The sequence below is a fragment of the Stenella coeruleoalba genome (genome assembly GCF_951394435.1).
Source record: "Stenella coeruleoalba genome assembly, chromosome: 6".
Taxonomy (NCBI): domain Eukaryota; kingdom Metazoa; phylum Chordata; class Mammalia; order Artiodactyla; family Delphinidae; genus Stenella; species Stenella coeruleoalba.
In genome coordinates, this window is record NC_137151.1 from 64,625,286 (window position 1) to 64,648,784 (window position 23,499).

The window sequence follows — 23,499 nt, forward strand, 5'->3', positions numbered from 1 at the left end:
CCGGAGCTCAGCGAACACCAAATAAATAGGTGGAGGACAATCAACCCACCCTCTGATCAAGTAAAAGCAGGGAGGTGTATAAATTCGGACCTTCGGCCAGCTCACATCGGCTCAGGTCTTTCTAAAGAACAGACTCATCCCTTCCCTCTTCTCTGGGTTCTAAGAACCATCGTTCCACTTTCTTCAGTATGTGCGGAACAACCTTCTTAACCCACACGAGGCCTCTGACTACCAGCCACGAGATTCCAGGGTATTACAGGAATATTTAGAGAGTAGTATGTTTGCACAGGTTTGTTTTGTTTTCTTTTCTTTTAAATGTTTAACAGTCTGCTGTTTTGGCTGAATTTTTTAGCCTGGTTTCAATGTTGGGAAGTACACGAGCGAAGTTCTACTATTTTCTCTCTTCTATAATGAAATGCATTTGAGTCCACTGCCAAAATTCTGTGTTCTCTACAGTTGTCAACACAACAGCATTAATGTTAGTAACTTTTTTAAACCTCCCAAGACCCCATCATTGATTTAGGTAGATGACAGGCCATGAGAATTGCTGCTTTATGCAAATATTTATTGATTGAATTTGGGGGTACGTTGTATGATAAAGAAGAAAGGATGGGAGGACAGACAGCAGAGGACATTTTTTAAAGATTCCTCATCCTCTCATATAATCTCCAGAGCCCTTTCTATCAACATAGTGACATTACTTTATTTTGAGGACACATAAAAATTGGTTCGGGGGTTTCCCTGGTGGCACAGTGGTTAAGAATCCGCCTGCCAATGCAGGGGACACGGTTAGAGCCCTGGTCCAGGAAGATTCCACATGCCACAGAGCAACCAAGCCCATGCACCACAACTACTGAGCCTGCTGCGCTCTAGAGCCCGCAAGCCACAACTACTGAGCCTGCATGCCAGAACTACTGAAGCCTGCGTGCCTAGAGCCTGTGCTCCACAACAAGAGAAGCCACTGCAATGAGAAGCCCGCGCACCGCAATGAAGACCCGACGCAGCCAAAAATAAATAAATTAAACAAATTAATTTATTTTTAAAAAAAATTGGTTCGGAACGTAGGCACTTCTGTCCATGATTTTCCTGTCTGTGAAATGTTTAAATAAGTACTTGAGTTGTAAGATTAATCCTGTTTAACAACACAAAAGAAACCTGTTAAAATATTAGTTATATATGAAACAGTTATCACTAAGATAAAAAGCCTGGAGATAAAATCACTACCTATTTTAATAACCATACAGCAGGTGTTAAGTAAAGTTTATTGAATGACAGTGGATTCTCTAAGTTATCGAATACTCAATTATCCGTACCAATGGAAAGGAAATATAAATAATATTGTGGAAAATATAAATAATATTGCTGTATACCTGAAACTAACACAACACTGTAAATCAACAATACTCCAATATAATCTTTTTAAAGAAAATATAAATAATAAAAACAGCCTTGGGACTTCCTTGGTGGTGCAGTGGTTAAGAATCTGCCTGCCACCATAAAAAGAAACGAAACTGAGTTATTTGTAGTGAGGTGGATGGACCTAGAGTCTGTAGTAAGTTAGAAAGAGAAAAACAAATAACGTACGCTAACAGATATATATGGAATCTTAAAAAAAAAAAAAATGGTCATGAAGAACCTAGTGGCAGGACGGGAATAAAGACGCAGACGTAGAGAATGGACTTGAGGACACGGGGAGGGGAAAGGGTAAGCTGGGACAAAATGAGAGAATGGCATGGATATAATATATATACTACCAAATGTAAAATAGCTAGCTAGTAGGAAGCAGCTGCATAGCAGAGGGAGATCAGCTCGGTGCTTTGTGACCACCTAGAGGGGTGGGATAGGGAGGGTGGGAGGGAGGGAGACGCAAGAGGGAGGAGATATGGGGATATATGTATATGTATGGCTGATTCACTTCGTTGCAGAGCAGAGACTAGCACACCATTGTGAAGCAATTATACTCCAATAAAGATGTTTAAAAGACAAAACAAAACAGAAAACGAATCCGCCTGCCAATGCAGGGACACAGCTTCAAGCCCTGGTCCAGGAAGATCCCACATGCCGCAGAGCAACTAAGCCCATGCGCCACAACTACCGAGCCTGAACTCTAGAGCCCGCAAGCCACAACTACTGAGCCCACGTGCCACAACTACTGAAGCCCGCACGCCTAGAGCCGTGCTCCCAACAAGAAAAGCCACCGCCACGAGAAGCCCACGCTCCACAACGAAGAGCAGCCCCCGCTCGCCACAACTAGAGAAAGCCCGCACACAGCAACAAAGAACCTAACACAGCAATAAATAAATAAAACAGCCTTCACGTACTGATGACTTTCTATGTCAAACAGGGGTAACTGAAGCTGCCTCATCGGGTTGTTGTGAGGATTAAATGAACTAACTATGAAAAGCGTTTAGTTCAGGGGTTGACACATAACAGCTCCTCAGTGCTAACTACTATTATGATAATCATCATCACCATTATTATTTATTATGCATTATATTATCCTGCAAAGCTGATACGATGGTCCTGATTTTGATGATGAAATACCATGAAGCTCAATGAGGCCCAGGAACTGCCTCGCAGTCACAAAGCTGGTAAATGATGCCAATGGGCTCCAAGCCGAGTTGGCCTAATGTGCAAGTTCCAGCTTTAATGCCATGTGATGCTGCTTTTAAAGAAGCGACCTTTCTTCTGGAAATTAACTCCTTGTCCTGATAGCTTGAGAATCCTAAAGGCAGATGGCTTAGCAAAAGCAGAGGAGGCAAAGGGAACCCTGGAAAGGGCAGGGGCTTTACAATCAGACATCACTGGGTTCAGATCCAGCTGTGTGACCTTCAAAAGGTAATGCGATCACCCAAGTCTCTGCTTCCTAATTTATAAAACTGGGATAATCATACCAATCCCAGCAGGAATAAGGTAAAGATGAGACATAAAGTATGTAAAGTACTTGGTCCAGTCCTTGGCATACAGTGGGTACTCCATAAATTTGTATCGGAATCATCCTGTCGACTTGAATCATCTTTACATGTCCTCAAGTCTTCATGATATAGAAGGAAAAAAACCTCCAAGAATTTTAATTCTCGACTTTTTTTTTTTTTCACAGATAACTATATCTCAGGGACTTTCCTGGTAGCAGAGTGGTTAAGACTCCAATCTCACATGGGTTCGATCCCTGGTCAGGGAACTAGATCCCACATGCATGCCACAACTAAGAGTTAGCATGCCACAACTAAGGAGCCTGCATGCTGCAACTAAGGAGCCCATGAGCTGCAACTAAGGAGCCCACCTGCCACAACTAAGGAGCCCACCTGCCACAACTAAGGAGCTGGAAGCTGCAACTAAGGAGCCTGCGAGCCACAACTAAGGAGTCCACCTGCCGCAACTGACCCAGCACAACCAAATAAATAAATATTAAAAAAAAAAGATAACTATATCTCAGGAGGTATTAAATAAAATTCTCCGCCAAGAGTCAAATAACTTGCATCACCCCTAATTTTTCTTTGGTCATATGTAACTTTACACCCATATATCTCTCTTCCCTCTATACACATTAAGAAAAAAAGTGATATATAGTCCTATATTCTATATGTAATCGTATTTCTGCCACATTTTGGCACTTCCAAAGGAGAATGAAAAGAATGTAATGAAAATTAAACCAAAACAGAAAAGAATGGGAAATTCTTAAAACACAAAAAAATCCATTTTCCTAGATGAAAGGGCCTCTACACATACATGTGTGTTCACCAGCATTTATAAAATAAAAAAAAAAAAGTGTGTGGGGGGGTGGATAAACAAAGGGACATGTCACCAAAAGGGAAAACGGTTAAACTTTTCATTTAAATCTGGAAATCAGATGAACAGTCAAATATACTAAAACAACATGTAGGGAAATTCACTTTATCATTTCACAAAATGAAAACCCAAAGAAAGCACAGTTATAAGCACGCTCTAAGCCAGGCACTCAGTGATTTCCAACTCCCCACCAAAGCAATCAAATAGAGATTAGCATGTCTATCAGCTAAGACCAGGCTGTCAAAATGAAAGCTTTAAATTACGCATGGCCTTACCAGAAAAGTATTTAAGAGATTTTTCTCCAAAATAATAAAGAGCATTGCACAGACTTTAATAAAATAATGTTTAATTTTGCTTATGTGCTAAAAGGCATTTTTAATCAGATTAAAACACAGAATTCAAGACCATCAGAAGAAACTTCCCCAAATGAAATAAAACCATTTGGTGTCCTTTCAAAAGGCAAAATATGTTGTTCATCTTTCTCTGACCCAACAAAAATTCCTACAAAATGATAATCAAAACCTTTTGGTAACAGGAGCTTAAAATGCTGCCTCGCAAATCAGATTACATTTCAAGTGATCTGAAACCACACTAAGACAGCATTTTATGAGCATGGTTCTCATTTTTAAAAGTAACACGGAAACTGCCCTTTGAGATGCTGGGAGACATAGGCACCAAAATGAAGGACTCAGGAATTCAAGAGTCACTGAAACATTCAGCCTGCCAGCCTTTACTTGAAGGAGAAGCAAACTGGGGTTAAGGAGAGAAGAAAACAAGAAAAAGGGGATGTGGGTGGATACTTGATAGTAACCCTCAGGAAGAAAACAGAACAGCTTAGAGAAACCTTCCAGAGAAATATATTAGCAACTCTTCACCTCTGAAACGCTGGAGCGCCAAACACCTAACGAAATTAGGAAGAACCCGATACCCTTCTCAATGTACACAGGAAAGATACAGTTGAGATAAAAAATATTCACATAGGAAAATGAGCTGTTCCAGGAGTTTCGGGTTCTAGGTATATTTTTCAGAACTTCACCATCATTACATAAACAGGATGAACTATTTCGTAGCACTTTCAAGTCCAGCAGAAAAGGCAAGACCATATCTCATGATCCAGGCATCAGTATTGCAGAACTGAAGACAATTTACAACTGTGACAGGGCACAATTTTTCCAAATTTACATTCCATATGGGAAAAGGGGGGTTGCTTCCCAGGGAAGTATTTACTAACTTCAATGAACAAACTGCTTTTAAAGCATATCATAAGTATATACTTTTTAATTTTAAAAAAGTGCATTACTCAGGATTACACTCTAGACGGGTTACTTATCTAAGAGTAATGTTACATTAAACACTAACTTGTGGTGCCTGCCACATCCAAGTTCCCTTCCCCGATGGGAGCTTCTGATGTTAAATCCTTATCCGAGGAGGGTACCTGAGCTTAAGGCAGCAGTTCATTGGCTGGGAGGTGTCTATGCAGGGACTCTGGTAAAAACTAGATTCTCAGTCTTTGGGATTAAGATTGAGAAACAGCCAGCAGTTAGCAGCCGATGCTATGGCTAAAAGGGAAAGAGGAAAAGAGAAGCTGAAAGGGCCGTAAGGATTATGAATGAGCCAAAATCCTGACTCAGCAGAAGAGAGGAACAGGTAGACACAAGCAAAAGCAGACGCACAGTGACTGGCTAAGTCACACCAAGGTTAGAGGATCCGGAAGTGAGGATCCAAAAATTCCTGCTGCTGAGGTCTTGTCCACTCCCAGGGTTCACGAGAACATATTTGACTGCAATTCCCAAAGACCTAGAGGCTCAGTTTTTTCCTGGGCTGCTGCAAAACCTGGGATGATGGATGAGATTCCTGTCTCCCCATCCCCATATCTACCTTTATAAAGAATGCCCTGTGATGTGGGGGTAATTTTAGTGAATCCCGGGTCCTTTTAACCAAATGGGTATATTAATCAATTTAGTTACATTCTATAACCCAGACTTTTCACCAATTCAGAAAGTCTTTCCATACATTTGTCCATGGTAATAAACTGCACGACCTTACACTGTTTTAGTTCATAAAGTGATGCAACTTTGATTTCTTAAACTTGGGTGATTATTTTTCTCTTTCCAACCCACCGCCATTTTCTCCTCCTAGTCTTAGATATTGTAGGTCTGGGTCAAGTACGGAATAAGGCAAGATGCCATCTCAATCTAACACTCTTCTATCTTTAAGACCAGAAATGGGAGCAACTAAGAGGGCAATTAATTAACATAACAAGTGCAGGAGATTTTTCACAGTATCTAGCAAAAGTGCAAATGGCAATACCACTAGTCCCTGCAATCCCACTTCTGGGTATCCATCCCACAGTAGTATGGAAACCTGGAGACAACCAATAAGTTAATCACTAGAGGACTGGTTAAATAAAGTACATCCACAGAATAGAAATGGACCCGGAACAGAAATAAATTGGCATATTTTAAAATGAGGTGGATCTATAAGAAATGACTTAGAATGAAAGCTGTGAATATTTATAATATTTTACTACAAATACATATAAAAAATACACAGGAGTAAAATATACATGTAATATATATTACTTGTAGAAGTAAAATCTGTTAAGTGGTAGAATATGATGCACAGTTACCACATTTCATGTACAATATTTACATTCAGAAAAAATCTATGTGTATATTTATGCACAGAAAAACATCTAGAAGGATACCCTGTATGGTCAATTGGGCGTGTATCGCTGGGGAATGAAAATTTGAGGGTTGTTATTTTCACCTATTTGACACAAAAGTATTTATTATATCTTTGTAATTTAAAACTTTTTTAATAAAATAAAGACTAGTCGTGCCAACAGGTATTTCATCCTTTTGTTCAAAATGCTATGCAATTCAACCTTAAAAGACCGAAAAGCTCAACATTCAGATCATCAAATTAAATTCCTAGAGATTCCTTTCTCCCACATGTCCCTGAAATCAAAAAGCCAGTTCTACAGAAAGATATCTTACCAATCTAGAAAATTCCCGCTGCCAGCTCGAGGTTTGATATGAAAGGTCAATGTGAAATCTAAAAGTCATTACTGTGCTCAAACACACCCACAAACAACGGGAAAGTTACTCACTCTTAATTTACTTCTATCCCAGAACTTTCTGTTAAGATGTTTTCACTTCCCATCAGCCAAGTACCAAATACGGTGATCCATAACACATAGAGGACAAAAGCCAAAGCGTAACAGATACTTCTAAGAAATGAACTGTAACACAGACATTAAGATTAGACTGTAAATGTATTCCAAGAACACTTCAGTGTGAAAAAATACACATAAGTTCTCTGTCCAGTAATCATAAAGTATGCTTGACTCTCAGTATGTACCAAGTTCTCAAAAAACAAATCACTTTTGCCAAGCAAGTATTAATCTAAGACTAGTTTATTTTTCTTGCTCTAAACAAATTAAATGTGAAAGTACCGGGAATGCTGAAAAGCATTAATTTCCAAAATTATCAATTTATGTTTTTCTGCAGTCCTATCCCATTTAAACTTACACTCCTCCAGCAAAATTCAAATAGCATCTAGGGCTTCCCTGGTGGCGCAGTGGTTGAGAGTCCGCCTGCCGATGGAGGGGACACGGGTTCGTGCCCCGTTCTGGGAAGATCCCACATGCCGCGGAGCGGCTAGGCCCGTGAGCCATGGCCGCTGAGCCTGCGCATCCGGAGCCTGTGCTCCGCAACGGGAGAGGCCACAGCAGGGAGAGGCCACAGCAGGGAGAGGCCCGCATACCGCAAAACAAACAAACAAACAAACAAATAGCATCTAGTCCTGGGCCAGGTGGTAACTGGTGATTTTCCCCCCTTTTTATCCGCCTGTATTATCCAAACTTTCTATAATGACCATCTATTATTACTTGAATGATATTTTGGAACTTTAAAATAAATTAGATTGGAGTTTTTTTTAATAACTCAGAGGTCTTGGTAACATCCTTTTCTCAGCCTTTCTTCCTTAATGTGAGAAAGCAGTTTGAGCCAACCGGTTTCACATATTTTATCCATGTACAGATCTGTCTCCCCTTTGGAATAAACAGCAAGCCACTTAGCATTTAAATCTGTATATGTATGAAGATAACACCCAGCCCTCTTTCCACATCTAAAAGCATATAATATTGTAAGGGCGTTTACCAGAAAGACATTGCAATTTAAAAAATGGTATACTTGCACAACTCCCGTCCTTCTATGATTTCTGCCCTTAGTATATGATGGGCAACTTCTGTCAATAACTATTAATGGGTTTCTAATATTTTTATCCTAATAGGCTGGCAATTCTTTTTTGAAAACTGACTATAAAACGGGCAGTACAATATTGCTGGATTGACTTCAAAGTAAAGAAACTTTCATAATTGTCTAAGCAACAATCTACCTTTAAACTGAGTGATGCATAGAAAATCTGTTGTTTTTAGAGCTGTGATAGACCTACTTCACTGACTTCTATGAGGCAGGAGAAACAATTACATATGCATGCAAACAATCTATATTTTTAATGTGGTGCTCTTGAGTTTTAAGAAGGTCAGTCTGGAATAGAACACCTCAGGGCTAAAAAAGGATCAGCATTACACACACACACACACACACACACACACACACACAACACACACCCCTCTGCCCTTCAAACGTTACATTAGAAAAGACATGTTTAGATTTCTTAGAAAGTTATACATTTCAAAAGCCACGTTTCTAGCCAAAATCATGCTGATGGATGGTTCACACAAAAAATTAGTTTATGAAACCTGTAATCAACCACACTATAACAATCAGGGGTAAGGCAGTCAGGTAATTAGCTCCCCTACCACAAGTTAGAAACGAATGTTAAATGAATGACAAACATTGTGTACTCATCACCCTTGAGCTACATAAAGCTGTGTGGTAGAGAGTTTGCAAAGATGGTAATAAGAATTCCTCCCGTCTCTGTACACATGTCCCTTTACCATGTGATTTTACTGTTCCTCCCAGCAAGCAGGAAAATCAATCTCCCTCCCGCCTGAGCCTGAGCTACCCTGTGATGTGCTCTGACCAACTGAAAGAGACACAGTGACGCTTTGTCACCACCAAGCCCAGGCCTCAAGAGTCCTTGCAGCTCCACTCCAGCCACCTTGGAACACAGCCAAGGGATGAAGTACGGGCACACTTGCTTGAGAATGAGGAATCAACGGAAAGAGAGGGCCAGCCAACAGCCAGCACCAACCACCACATACATGTTGAGACCATCTTAATATAGATAGCCCCAGCCTAGCTGGTCAAAGACTGTCCCTAGGCGAGACCAGCAGAACTGCCCAGTGAAGCCCAAACTGCCAACCCATGGAACTGTAAGCAAATAAAAAGGTCATTATATTAAGCCATTAAGTTTTGGGGTGGTTTGTTACACAGCTATACATAGCTGACGCAGAGACCATCAGCACTGAGCCTTTCTGTTCATCAGAGACACCTCCCTTGAAGGCAAAGCTTCAAATGAGGGGCCCACCTCAGCAAGATGCTGCCACTAAAACTTTCTGGGAAAAGTTACATTGTCCCTACTTGCCTTGGCCCCTTGCTGAACCCCTGCAAAACGTGGAAATGTCCCTGAGTCCTTACTCTCCATCTTATTCACTCCTGCTCAGATCCGACGTCTTTTGGTGCCTCATGCTAGTCTTTGTCTTCCAATGATCCCATCTTGTCTCTGGCTTCACAGATCTGGTTTTGGAATCTCACACCCAACCCCTCTATTACACATCCTCACAGTCCCTCAGCTTTTGCTATTGCTATCCCTGCCTCTAGACAAATTGCTCGTTGTAATTGCAAACCACAGTCCCAGATAATCTCATTACTTCTATGAAGCAGTGATGCAGAATCTATTAAAAATAACAGTAAACAAAACTGACTTTAAACAACTAACAGCACTGTTCAGACGAGAGTCATTGTGTAAGGCTAAATAACGATTCTGATCAAGCTACAACTGATAAAAACAGCTTGGGCAATACCTCAAGAGCAAATTAATGTCACATTAGAAAATCAGTCTCGTTTCTTCATTAGAGGGCTGATAGAAATGGGTAATTTTTTAATTTAAAATAAAATGTCGCTATAAAGTATAAGTGGACCCCCTTCCACTATGTCCCCTTGAAGGAAACAATACTTCTTGTGCATATCAGTCCTGATATGATTAATTTTAAAGTTGGTCAGACCCCATAAATACCACCTTTTCACATTTTTGTCACTCCCTTTCTTCCAAGGAGCTCCAAGAGAATATTTCATTTTTAAACAACTACGTATAGCTGAGAACAATGTCACTCTTCTTTTTTGGCCATGCCACACAGCTTGTGGGATCTTCCCCAACCAGAGATTGAACCCAGGCCATGGCAGTGAAAGCCCAGAATCCTTAACCACTAGGCCACCATGGAACTCCCAAAAATGTCACTCTTAATACAGGAGGCTAAATGGACCATAACCTATAAGCAAAAGCCAAACAAGTGCCTGACTGCAATGTTTACCTATCCCAGTGACCGCACAGCAGTTACCCTCTTTGTCTTTAAGACTATTTAAGCAAATATATAAGCTACAAAACCGCCTATGTTGCCTATTTTTAATGGGCTCTGAAGAGTAGGACATGAAATTATAGCCTTTAAACAGTCTTGCTGCTTCTATGGAAACAATCAGGAAGATGGCTATAGATGAACTAAGAGGCTCATTATCTCTTCACCCTAGAGACTGTCACTTTTTTTTTTTTTTTTTTGCGGTACGCTGGCCTCTCACTGTTGTGGCCTCTCCCGTTGTGGAGCACAGGCTCCAGACGCGCAGGCTCAGCGGCCATGGCTCACGGGCTTAGTTGCTCCACGGCATGTGGGATCCTCCCGGACCAGGGCACGAACCCGTGTCCCCTGCATCGGCAGGCGGACTCTCAACCACTGCGCCACCAGGGAAGCCCGAGACTGTCACTTTTCAAACAACCAATGAGAATTTATTTTAGTAAAGATATACAATCTAGTCCTGATCTAGACTTATGCCAAAAATATCTCTATTCTTAAATTTGTCCTAATGATCATTAATTTGAAAATACACAGAGACACTTCCCCTAGTACTATTTCAGCCACCCAAACTGCCATATTAAAAATGTTTCCGCAACGGCCCTTGTTGAAGGCCAGGCACTGGATTTAGGACTCCAGAAACTTGAAAGGGCATCTACGAGGAAAAATAAAAAAGGATTACATAGTATAGCATTCTCTGTGGCGGCCCCAGTCACCCTAGGGACACTAAACATAAGAAAGTACAAACTGTTTCTGAATTGCCCAAAATTAAACCCAGTTAATCTCCCTACACAGATATTTGTTTTCACCCACCCCTATGTCATTAATTCCCTCTCCTAACAAAAAAGGTGTCCTAACCAAACAGTGATGACTGAGTTTGAATTTCTGTTAAGGTACTGACTTCAATACTGAACGTTTTATTTGCTTTGTGTTATATAACTTAGACTAAACTATTAAATCCTTTAATTACTCAATTACCGAAATGTTTTAAAATCAAGGGAAAAGAAGGGACCATGATTCAAACTCACCATTTAAGTGACTAAAACTGACACAGGTATCATTTTTTTTCTAAGTGGAGTTAATTTCACAACGTCTTTGTAATTTCACCAAAAAAACTATTTTGTCAGTTCTTTCTTACTTCATTACATAAAAGAAGATAAACTGAAGTGATTCTGTCTACCACATCCAGCCCCAAGACTCTGAAGTGATTTCTCAAGGAAATGTAACATTTTGATACTTCTGAAAATACTGGATCTCATTCGGGAGGATTCCGTGTTTACAGTAATCACAAGAATATCCTAGAATGAGTTAAGTGAGTAAGATAAAAACTCATACTTCAAAACTGTCTTTCTACGTCAGCAGGGGTATCTGTTTCACCATACACAAAAAATAACTGTCCTTCTGAAAATATGAATCAATTCGCTTTCTAATAGAGCACAGGGTGAAAACAATTTTTTTTTTTTAATCAGGTTAGCACTGTTTGTCTCCTTTTGTACTTCTAAGTCAGTGGCGATGCCTTAGCATGTTATCAGGAGGTAGCCTCGGGATATTTACAGCCATCATAATAATATTTAGTCAGTTTCTGAACATTTCTGAGAAATTACCATCCAGCCCTCTCCAGTAAGACTTTTTGTGGTGATGGAAGTAATCTGTATCCGCACTATCCAGTAAGGTACTTTACTGGACAGTGCAGGTTATAGACCTAAAATTAAATAAATAAAATACAGCTCCTCAGCTGCAGTAGTCACAGTTGGCTGCACTTGAAAATGTGGCTCGTGTCACTCAGGAACTGTATGTTATTTCATTTTTAAAGACTTTATTGTTTTAAAGCAGTTTTAGGGTCACAGCCAAATTGAGAAGAAGGCAGAGACTTCCCATGTACCCCCTGCTCCCACACATGCACAGCCTCCAGCATTACCAACATCCCCCAAAAGAGTGGTACATTTGCTACAACTGATGAACTTACACTGACACATCCTTGGCATTCAAAGCCCACTGTTTACGTTAGGGCTCACCCTCTGTGTTGTACATTCTGTGGGTTTGGACAAATGTATGACACGTATCCATCATTATGGTATCACACTGGTATATGGTATCACAGTTTCACTGCCCTAAACATCCTCTGTGCTCTGCCTCTTCATTCCTTTCCACCCCAAAATTTATTTAATTTTAATTAATTCAAACTGAAATAGCCACATGTGGCTAGTGGCTACCATTCCGGACAGCTCAGAACTAGACACTGCTAGGAATGCCATTGCTGCTCTGACTGCTATAAAGTTATCAGCCTGGCAGCAGGGACCTGGCTCTAGTGCAGAAGCTCTGCTCCAGCTAATGATCAGCCCTGAAGTACATCTACTTCCTGCTCCTCAACCTTTTATTTGCCATTTCTTTCTCTCTCTCTCTCTCTCTCTCTCTCTCTCTCTCACTCACTCACACACTCACACACACACACACACACTGACACGTTCCACCTCACTGACAGGTTCTAACTAAGGATTAAAAATATAGTCTAGGGCTTCCCTGGTGGCACAGTGATTAAGAATCCTCCTGCCAATGCAGGGGACACGGGTTCGAGCCCTGGTCCGGGAAGATCCCACATGCCACGGAGCAACTAAGCCCGTGCGCCACAACTACTGAGCCTGCGCTCTAGAGCCCGCGAGCCACAACTACTGAAACTGCACACCTAGAGCCCGTGCTCCACAACAAGAGAAGCCACCGCAATGAGAAGCCCACGCACCGCAACGAAGAGTAGCCCCTGCTCACCGCAACTAGAGAAAAGCCCACGCAGCAACAAAGACCCAACGCAGCCAAAAATAAATAAGTTAATTAATTTTAAAAATATATATTTATAGTCTATTCTAACAGCCAGGCAAAAGATGATAGGTGAAATGAAACTTTTATGTTTATATATCACCTGGTTTATGTGTTAAATAAACATGCTCTAATGAAGAAAGATATATAAAGATCATTTCAACCCCTCTAAAGAAAGATTTTTACTATAAAATCTATACGGTAAATATGTTCCCAGATAAGATATATATTTACGTCATTAAAATGGTAGTTATAAAATTCACTGAGTCGATAACATTTCTAACTTCCTCCTTCCCACCAATGAGGAATCAACATGATGTAAGTAGAAGAAAACACTGAACTGGGAACTTCCCTGGTGGCGCAGCGGTTAAGAATCCACCTGCCAATGCAGGGGACACAGGTGCGAGCCCTGGTCCGGGAAGATCCCACATGCTGGGGAGCAACCAAGCCCAAGCACCACAACTACTGAGCCTGCGGTCTAGAGCCCACGAGCCACAACTACTGAGCCCGCACACCTAGAGCCCACGTTCCACAACAAAGACAAGCCACGGCAATGAGAGGCCCGAGCACCGCATGGAGAAGCCGGCGTACCGCAACAAAGAATAGCCGCTGGTCACCGCAACTACAGAAAGCCGCGCAGCAACGAAGACCCAACGCAGCCAAAATATAAGGAAAAAAAGAAACACTGAACCGGGTAGGAAGCATCGGCCTGAGATTCTAAGGACTTCTGGACCACAGGCAAATTAAGTTAGGTTGTTAGAATCTTCAGTTGTAGAAACAAAGGAACAGGAATGGACTTTCTCTTCAGTTTCCTCCAAAATTAAATTTCATTATCCCCCTATACTCCTATGCTATTCCTCACTTAGGAGCTGACCTTAAAAAGCCAGCACTGACCTATCATTCCTACCCCTGGGCACTCTCTTCCCCTGCTTTCTTGAGTCATCTCATAATTAAGAAAGGGGCTGGTGACATTGCCAATTTCAAAGGAAGGAAGAAAGGAAAGGAAGGGAGGAAAGGATGAAGTGAGGGAGGGAAGAAGGAAGGACAGACCAAATAATTCAAAGTAAAATGTCAACAACACAAGATACGCCAATAGGAACCAATCCATAAAATGAATCCTTTTCAATCCCCAAACAAAACAGAGCAGGAAAGAAACCAGTAGGGATGCCCCTTATTACAAGCCCCGGTACAAACTGATGCTACCGTTCAAAACAAGATCACAAGTTCTTCTAAGACCTCAACCATCAAATAGAGTGATTGTGAGAAGTTTCAGAATTGTCACAGGTCACTGGCTTCTAAAACACTCCCCCAATGAAGATCTATCATTCACATGATAGAAAGTCATCCATCTCTACTTACCATACTAGTTCTTCTGGTACATCAGTGACTAAACGTTGGAAACCTGGACCCCATAAATGTCACAAGGATGTGTATTTTCACCTGAGCGAAGAAGTGAATGAACACCCAGGACTAGGCCTCTGAGTTATACTAAATGCCACTTACTAGGAAGAAGTTTGAAGATAAAACTATTTTAAAATGATGTTTTAAGTTCTATCTTAAAATGATGTTTTCCCATACATCAAAATATACAATTAGTTTAAAAGGTCAATTCATCTAATTCCTCAATGTCCAAGAAGTTTTTTAAAGCTTTAAGTGAGAGTTTATTCCCAAATATTTGTTTGGCAAATGGGAAGAAACTTGAAATACATCAGCATTTACTGACATCAGGTTCCCAAAGTGTTTATGTAAATCAATTCTGAACTAAAGCTCTGCCGATCCATTGTCTAAAGGACTGCTATTTCTCCTCTACTTTCCAGTTAAGCCGAATCTAAAATGCCTTTCTAATTAACATACTGAATTCTTCTTTAGCAGCAAAAACTTGACCAATGAACAGCGGATTTGGAAAAAGAAACACCTGAAGCACTTGAATCACTTCAGCCATCTTGGAGTTGTTTGGGGATAATTTAAGCAAAACTGTCCTGGAGGAAAACGTAAAACCTCACTTGATTACATGGAGAATTTTTTTTTTTAATGGGGAAAAAAACCTTTCCCAAAAATACACCACAGAGGAATTACAATACCTATTAGACTGGTTTTGACTTTAAAAGATCCAGTTCTATGGTCTTAGCATGTACCACACCAATCCTATCACCCCCCAGTCCCTTGTCACTTATAAAAATACAATTCCTGCCATCGTATCAACCTTTGAAAACCACCCGTCTGATATTCTGCTGCTGTGTTTCACCTGTATCCCTGATCTTCTTCAACAGTCCTGATTTCTACACAGCAAGAAGGCCCACAGATCTTCAAGGTTGGGTTATATATAACTACACAAACAGCAAGAGAGAGCTCATGGGTACACTCAAGAAAGGAAAGCTCTGAAGAAGAGGAGAGGCGCGCTAGGACTTCCCCCACCCTGCTCTGCAATGCCTGAGTGAAAGGACGCAGAGACTGTGGCAGGGAGCTCCGGGTCCTTTAATCTGCAGAGGCCACCTCGCAGAACAATGACCTCAGGAAAGCCAGGCCTCTGGCTGGCTGCCTGCCTGCCTGCACAGCACAGGCAGGTGCAAGTACTCAAAGTGCTTACTCTTGATCTGGGAGGATTAATGAGCTAATTTCTACAGAGCCCTTTAAGCTGATTGGCCCAAACGCAACTGAATAAGCATCATCATTAACCACAGGCAAGATTAAATCTTCAGGATCCAAGGAGGCAAATATTCAGAAGCGAGGCAAGGTTCCTCTTCCACAGGGGGTGGGAGGGCATTTATCCCTAAAATTCAGACCTTCATCCAGAAAACACTTAGCGAATCTTTAATAGGAGGTGTGGGCTATGGAGGCCAAAGGCCTGTCCTCAAGGAGGAGTGCCGGGATGGGCAAGGAGGCAAACCATCTGCACAGGGTATGAGGACCACCAGGGGTGAAAGAGACAAGAGAGGAGCAGAGGGGAAGGCGGTTCAGGGGCAGAGGCTGTTTCTGTGAAATCATTTATTCCGGGTCTTAAAAGGGAGACCGGATCAGGGTGGGCTCCGTTTATGAACACGCATCAAGCTATACATTTATGACATGTATACTCTTCCTTGTGCATATTATACTTCAATAAAGGTAACGCTTAAAAGGAGAGACCGGAGTTCTCTGTTAAATACATGAAAATGGAACGGAAGGGGTGTGCAAGGGTGTTCCAAGCACAGGGAAAACTTGCCTAGCAGGGGCTGAGAAAGCATGAAGCATTTCAGCAACTGCAAAAAGGTTCCCACTGGCTGCGAGTCTGTCCTGAGAATAGAAATGACAAAGGGTGTGGGGCAGAGGGGGGAAACAGTGAATGGGAGGCAAGAGACAATTCCCGAAGGCCTTAAACACCTGCTCAGAGTTCATCTTAAGGATGATGGAAGAGCCACTAAAAGCGTTTAAGCCTGGGGTTAACTGATAAAACTTTGGGTACAGCAGTATCGCTTTGGTAGCAAGGCACACTAGAGCTGGAAGCAAGGCTGCAGACAAGGAACCTGGTCAGGAAGTCATTACAGTCATCCAAGTTAAGAACTGATAAGAGCCCGAACTGAACTGGCAATGGCCAAGAGGAAGAGTGAGAGACAGATCAGAGAAGGGATCCAGCACGCAGAGTATTTAGGACTGAGGACCAATCAGATGTGGGAGAGAAGGGAGACGGGCAAGCGCAGGCTGAGCAGCATGTTTCTGCTTCACACTCAAGGGTCTTGTGTAAGATGGAGAACGTTGAAGGAGCAGGATTGCGATGAAGCAAAGGTGGCGAGGCAGTGAGTTTCACTGTGAGTATGAAGTTCTGTGAAGTATCTAAACAAAGATGTTTAAAAGGCAGCCCTCATACCAGTCCAAAGACCAGAGAGGCCCTGGGCATTTTAGGCAGTGGTTGAAGCCTCAGACCCATAGAGAAGTGGATCCTGGAGCAGAGATACGCGGGGAAGGAGCAGGAGAAACGGCAGATGGTGCCGACTCCTGCAGAGAGAGGAAGAGAGGGAAAGCCTGCAGTGTCCACTGGCTGCAGCCACAGAAGGTCACGGTGACTGTGGACATTCCAATTTTGGCTTCTTAGCAAGAGGGCAGACGCCAGATTGCAGTGAGCTGAGAAGTGGATGGGAGGTTCTCCACTGGGAAGGGAAGGAAAGAGATAAGGCAGGAGCTAGAGGAAGAAGGAGTAGTGAGAGTGTCGGTGTTTTGTTCTCTTTTGCTGTGAATGATTAGAGGGAGACGAGAATATTTATAAGTAGAGGGAAGAGCAGCAAGGCAAGGAAGGAGACAGGAGAGCAACAGTGATGACCTGATCTGCAGACAAATGCCCCGTCCCCTGACCCGCTGGGGCACACAGTGACCATTTCTTTTAGTCAGCAGCATTTCCTGCCAGCACGGCAGCCTCCGCAGGGCGGATGCAGAGGTGGGAGAAAAATGCAGTCGGAGCAGGTTGCTCACAGAGCCCTTTCGCGACGGGCCGTACCTCCAGCAACCTTCCCGCAGGATGCTCTCACCACTTGTCAGAGGGCCATCTGGCACCCGAGGCCCCGAGCTGTCCTGTTCCACAGGTCTCTGCAGCTACCTCCCCGCAGGGGCCTCAGGCTGCCCCGCCAGCAGCCCACTGGAAGGCGCCGCCCACTGAAAGGCGGGGGCTCGCGGGCCAACTCCCCCTCCTGCAAACTCCCTGATGCAAACTGAGCAGAGAAACTCTACAGGACGCTCCACAGTCTGGCCAGAGTCAGGGCAGCATTCTCTGCCGGTAACTCGGACCTGATCAGCCGGCGCAGCGCACGGCAGCGCAGGCTCAGACTCCCGGAGAGCTCGCCCTGTGCCAGGCACTGTTCTAAGTGCTCCAGAGTCTCCCTTTCTCTGCAACCCTATCGTTATCATCTCCAGGTCGAAAATGAGGAAACCGAGTACAGACACCTCCAAATAACTGGCTCAAGGTCGCGAGGCCAGCGACTGCCACTGCCAGGCCATCTCACTCCAGAGCCCGCCACGTTTTAATTTACTCTCCAACACCATCAAAAATGGGGGATACAACAGACTTATAAGAGACAGGGGGAAATTTATAATTTTATCTGTCACAAAGCAAATGCATAAAGTATTATAGAAATTCTAACATTAGCTTCTCTTAACCCAGAGATTTTTCCCACATGCCAGTTTGAACAGCACATTTAAAAGCATTTCTATTTAATTAATTAACACCACCGAACTGTACACTTAGAAAATGGTTAAAATGGTAAGTCTTATGTTACCTATATTTGTATATTTTACCACAATAATGAAAAAAAACGAAAAGAGCAGTTCTATATACATTTTTCTCTTTACAAAAAAAAATAGTGAAACGATATGAAAATCAAAACACCTGCGCGAAGCTAAGCATCTCAGGACTCTGTTTCTTCTAAAAAAAAAAAAAAAAAAGCCAACATGGGACTTCCCTGGTGGTCCAGTGGTTAATACTCAGCACTCCCAACGCAGGGGGCCCAGGTTCTATCCCTGGTCAGGGAACTAGATCCCGCATGCATGCCCCAACTACGAGCCCACATGCCACAACTAAGGAGCCCACATGCCCCAACTAAAGATCCCGCGTGCTGCAACTAAGACCCAGCGCAGCCAAATAAATAAATAAATAAAAGGCAAGTTAACAACTGACAGCAACAGCAAAGCAGCCCGGTTTAAAGGTCTGGGAGATTAAAATACACACTCAGTGCTCCAGGCCTCTGAGGTCCTGTGCAAAAGAGTGTGACGCAGTATGGTTCCACTGTCCTCAAGATCCCTCTAGAACATCTATAAAACCAGTTCTAATCCCTAAACCACAGAGCTCCACAGAACCTCTGAGAGCACAGATCAGAGCTCTGGGCTACTGCTCCTTGAAGACCTGGAGAGTTGCCTATTACTTGTGCCTGGGGAAGATACACCGGAATGGTTAAACAAAGCTCCCGGGAGAGAAAACAGAGTACTTGAGAACCCCTCTGTCAAACTACAGTTAGGAGTCTAGGAACCAAATTCTTTTTGTTGACTAGAACCAGAAATGCAGCAGGTGGTACTTTTGGATCACTCTAAATGACTGCCCAGGATAAAAGTGAAGCAACGCTGAGAAATAAGGTGCAAAACTACAGACAGACTCATCCTGCAAAAAATATCTAAGAAAATCAAACATGCTCTGAGGCATGGGTCTATTTAGTGTTTCTCAGAGGAAAACCAACAAAGATAACAGACCCTGCTAGAACTATCCGATTCTAATAAGGAAACTGATACTGCATTGAATATAACTCTTTGACAGGAAAGTTCCTTGAGGCTGTTCAATCGATTAAGGAAGCCCAAGTCAACATTTACATGATTCACTTTTTGTTCTTTGTTTAGCAAATCAAAGTGATAATATTAATACCACCAACAAATAAACTAATTTTTCAACTAGCATATCTTTGGGTGCCCCATATACTTCTAAAGAGCGAATCTGAGAGATGGCGGGGGGGGGGGGGGGGGGGTTGAGGAACAAGGATTGATGAGGCTGAAGAGTATTAAGCTAGAACACCTCCCATGAGCAGTTATTTCTATAGGAGACAGAAATATTTGAAATCTACTCATATTGATGGCTAAAACAAGGAATTTAATCATTTCATAACATGGTTAACCCCTAAGTATAAAGCTCCCTCCAATAGATTGTACATCATTTCCAGGTCGCACACAAACTTTAGAACCAGACTACCATTACAAACTCCCCACTGATCCTTCACCACACAAGAACAACAATATAACAAAGAGAAAACTTTATTTTTAGACTTGCAAAATCCTGTGTTTATTTTTCTAAAACAGAAGTCGAACAACTGAACCTGCTTTGTTTGGACTTTAGTAAGCCTCTTCTCCTCTAATCTTGAGACCCCCAACCTCTGCCAGAAGGAAACGAAGAAGAAAAAGTGCTCGGTGCCACGCTGCAAAGCTAAAACACCTTGCCTCTCTTGGCCTTCTGCTCAGGCACATCTGAGCCTCCTGCTGGTCACGGTTCACACTGTCGCAGCCCTATCATATGACACCTGCCTTGTGGCCGGGAGAGGCCAAGGCTGTCCAACCGCACTCGTGTCGAAACTGGTCCAATGTTTGAACTACTAACTTCTGCGTGTAATGTTTAAGCAGAAGTGCTTAACTGCAAGTTCACTCTTCATTACTTAACAAGCATTAAACGCTAAATGGAAATGGGTTTGTAATTCCCTATAAACATTAAGACCCTGGAAAGCCCTATTCCAGCAACTTGACTTCAACACGGCCCCCCCACAGGCCATCTCTTTCAGTTGGAAAATTACGAGATAAATTTTAAATGCAGAAAAGCCCTTTCCACACTGTGAATGCGCAAAAATCAATGTAGAAGTAATAAGCAGGTGTTTCTGCTTGAAAATTCCTCAGGTAAATTTCTTTTTAATTAAATGGACCAACCATAATTAACAATGCTGCTACTGCAAGCAGAAGGAAGCCCTGCAATCAATCCCCTCACCTTAATTAAACTAAGATTTTCTTCAGTTTAGTTGACAAAACTGATCAGCTCAGAACATTGTTTTAAAAAAGCAAAGCTTGCATACTGACCCTAATAATTAACAAAATAAGCATATAAATTGATTATAAGTAAGTGCTGGTCCTGACCCTATGGAAACTATGTGGCTGATACCATCATTCAACTTGTATGCATCATCCCTATGTGCTGGAGACAGAGGGAGAAATAAGACCCTGGAAGAGTTCACAGCTAGGAACTCCTAGCTAGGAAAGGCAGCAATGGAAATAATCAGGCACCTTACAAACTTACTCAGACTTCAAAATTCAGCTCAGATGTCTTCTGTGGAATACCCTGTTTCCTTATTTCTCCTAGCAGTCAATCCCTCCTTTGTGCTCTACCAGTGCTCACTCATCACATCTTACAGAGTCGTTTACTTGGGAAGTCCTTGAAGGCAGGGACAATTTTTATTAATTTCTATATTGCTAGCACCTAGCACGATGCTTGGGACATAGTAGGCCTTTAGATTTTGTTGACCACATAAAAATTATGGAGTTACATGCGGTGAGATATAAAAAGAGGGGCAGAAGCCACCACACTTTGCCTTGGGAGAAGGAGAAGGTTTCTCAAGAACATTCACACTGGCCTTGAAAGCTGAGTGAGATTCACTACAAAGATGGGCACTTAAAGAGCCTGCGAAAGGCAACAAGGAATGGAAGGCCAGACGGGTCCTAAGACAGCTGACTATTCAGGATACAATCAATGCAATCAGAATATGAGAGGGGGCAAGCCAGTTGAGAGCAGGCCTTAAAACTGGGAAGACGAAGGGGCTTAGCTACCAGGTTAAAGGAGTTTTCACTAAATACTCTAGGCTTTGAGAAGCCCTTGAAAATATTTAATCCACGCAGTGACAGGAAGACTCATCCTTTTAGGGTCTTTGGCCAAAAGTTATGAAAGTTCTTGGTTTTCAAAGAATTTTATGTACAGATGCTTATTTTAGGTTATTTGGAGCTTTTATAGCCTAGGTTAGGGTTAGGGTTCTGCCCTTCAGTATTTATTTCAGTCTATGCTGTTTCATTCACACAGTAGCAGATGATAAAGGCTCGTTTAAACACCTAATGAAATTCTTAGTATCTGTTTTAATTTTTTTTTAAGGGAGGAGTGGAGCATTCTTTTTAATGAAAAGAAAAAAAAAAGTTTAAGAGGAATATCCTGAATTCCTTTTTCATCACCGTACTTAAATATCAAGTTATGGGAAGGCAGCATCCCATCCCAGCGCCAGTAAGGTTAGAAGCTGAGGGCCCACTTTACCTGGTGGGTTCCCTAACTGGGTTTAACAAGCCTCTCAGACGAGATGATCCAATAAGGGCCAACACAACTCTCCTGGTCCTTCACGTGTTTGGCCCAGGGAAAGGTAATGCCGGCTTCTTGCCATTCGACTTTGCCAAGTTTTTAAAATGTAAGATAAGGTGGTATTTGTGGGCCGACTAGAAGGCACCGAGAGGCAGAGAGCAGATCACCGACAGCCTCGGCTTTCATTCTTGCAGCTCGGCCTTGGACCAGAGGGAAGCATCGGCCCGGCGCAGGGCAGAAGGCCAGGGTGCCTGCTTTCCACGGGCGACCGGGCTGGGCAGTAGGCGGCGCGCCCAGCTACCGAGAGGCGGGTACCCGGGAACGCCGGGCGGCGCGGAGAGCCGGGCTGTGAGGCGGGCGTGGAGCAGCGGCTGTCAGAGAGGCCAGCATCCTCCCCGGCCTCGGGAAAGAACCTGGGCCTCCGCAACTCCTACGTAGCCCGGTTACCCACGCCGAGAGGCTGCTGACGGGAGACCGAGGCGCGGAGCTTGGAGAGCAGAGGCGCGGCTGCGCCCGCTGGGTCCCCCAGGACGCGGCCCCCAAGGCGCGGCGCGGGGGCGCTGGAAGCCGAGGGCGGCGCCCCCGCAACCCCACCCCGGCCGCGGCTGCCTGCTCGCGTGGCCACCGACCACAGGCTGCGGGCCCGGCGCGCGGGAGGAAGAAAATGCGGCGGCATTGCCGGGTCCCCAGTTCCGCCGCCCCAGCGATCGGGGAGATAAAAGTTTGCAGCATGCGGCTCGTCTGCAGTGCGAGTCACATCCGCCGCGCCGCCTCCTGCAGCACCAGCGCTCACGGAACGAACAAATAAATCAAAAAAAAAAAAAAAAAAAAGCTGTTGAAGCCGGTAGGCCCAGAAGCCGACCGCTCTGCCTCCCGGGCGTGCATGGAGGCAAGCCCAGCATCCCGCGTCCCCTCCCGCCCAGGTCGCGCCTCCCGCCCGGCCTCAGCGCCCAGGCTGAGCCAGCCCCGCCGCGCCCGCAGCACTGACCGATAACCTCCTGCAGCTCGTACGCGTCCCTGCAGATGGGCCAGCCGACCGCCTGCGCCGCCGGGGCTGGGGCCCCGGGTGCCACCGGAACCGGCGCTGCTGTCGCGGCCGCCGGGGCCGCCGCCGCCGGTGTCACCGGGGCCGCCTGCTGGGGCTGCTGGACGTGCACGGGCGAACCGCTCGGCTCCGCCATGATGCTGCCGGAGGAGAGCGAGAAGACGCGCCGGCCGGCGGACGACCTTCCACTTGAAACTTCCCTTCCCTCCCCTCGCCGCCGACACCTCTCGACCGGCGCACGCCCTCCCCGCCCGCCGCCGCCGACGCCGCCGCTGGAGCCAGCCACGAGGGGAGGGAGCAAGGGAGGCCGAGCCGGGCGGAGGGAGGAGGCAGCGCCACCGGAGGCGGGGAGGGGAGGAGGCGGCGGCCGCCGCGCTCGCCGCGCGCCCCGCGCCTCGCGCGCGCAGTTCTCTGTCTCCGCGAGGGGAACCGCCGCCCCGCCGCCCTCTCCCGCCCTGCTTGCGGCCGGGGAAGTTTCCACCGGAGGGGAGCGAGGCC

The 23,499-nt window shown here is 44.2% G+C and overlaps 1 protein-coding gene across 3 annotated transcripts in view; it reads right to left on the bottom strand.

Annotated features, from left to right (window-relative positions):
• Positions 1-23,254, bottom strand: part of STK39 (serine/threonine kinase 39) — a 311,340-nt gene extending 288,086 nt beyond the window's left edge. For 2 of the 3 annotated variants that reach the window (XM_079925347.1, XM_079925349.1), the window contains exon 1: positions 22,945-23,254. In XM_079925347.1, coding sequence (XP_079781473.1) covers positions 22,945-23,137 — 193 coding nt within the window. In that variant the 5' untranslated portion in view covers positions 23,138-23,254. Of the gene's footprint in view, positions 1-21,914; positions 22,053-22,944 lie in introns of those variants that run through there. The other variant, XM_079925350.1, reaches the window with a different exon arrangement.
• Positions 23,255-23,499: the final 245 nt, after the last annotated feature.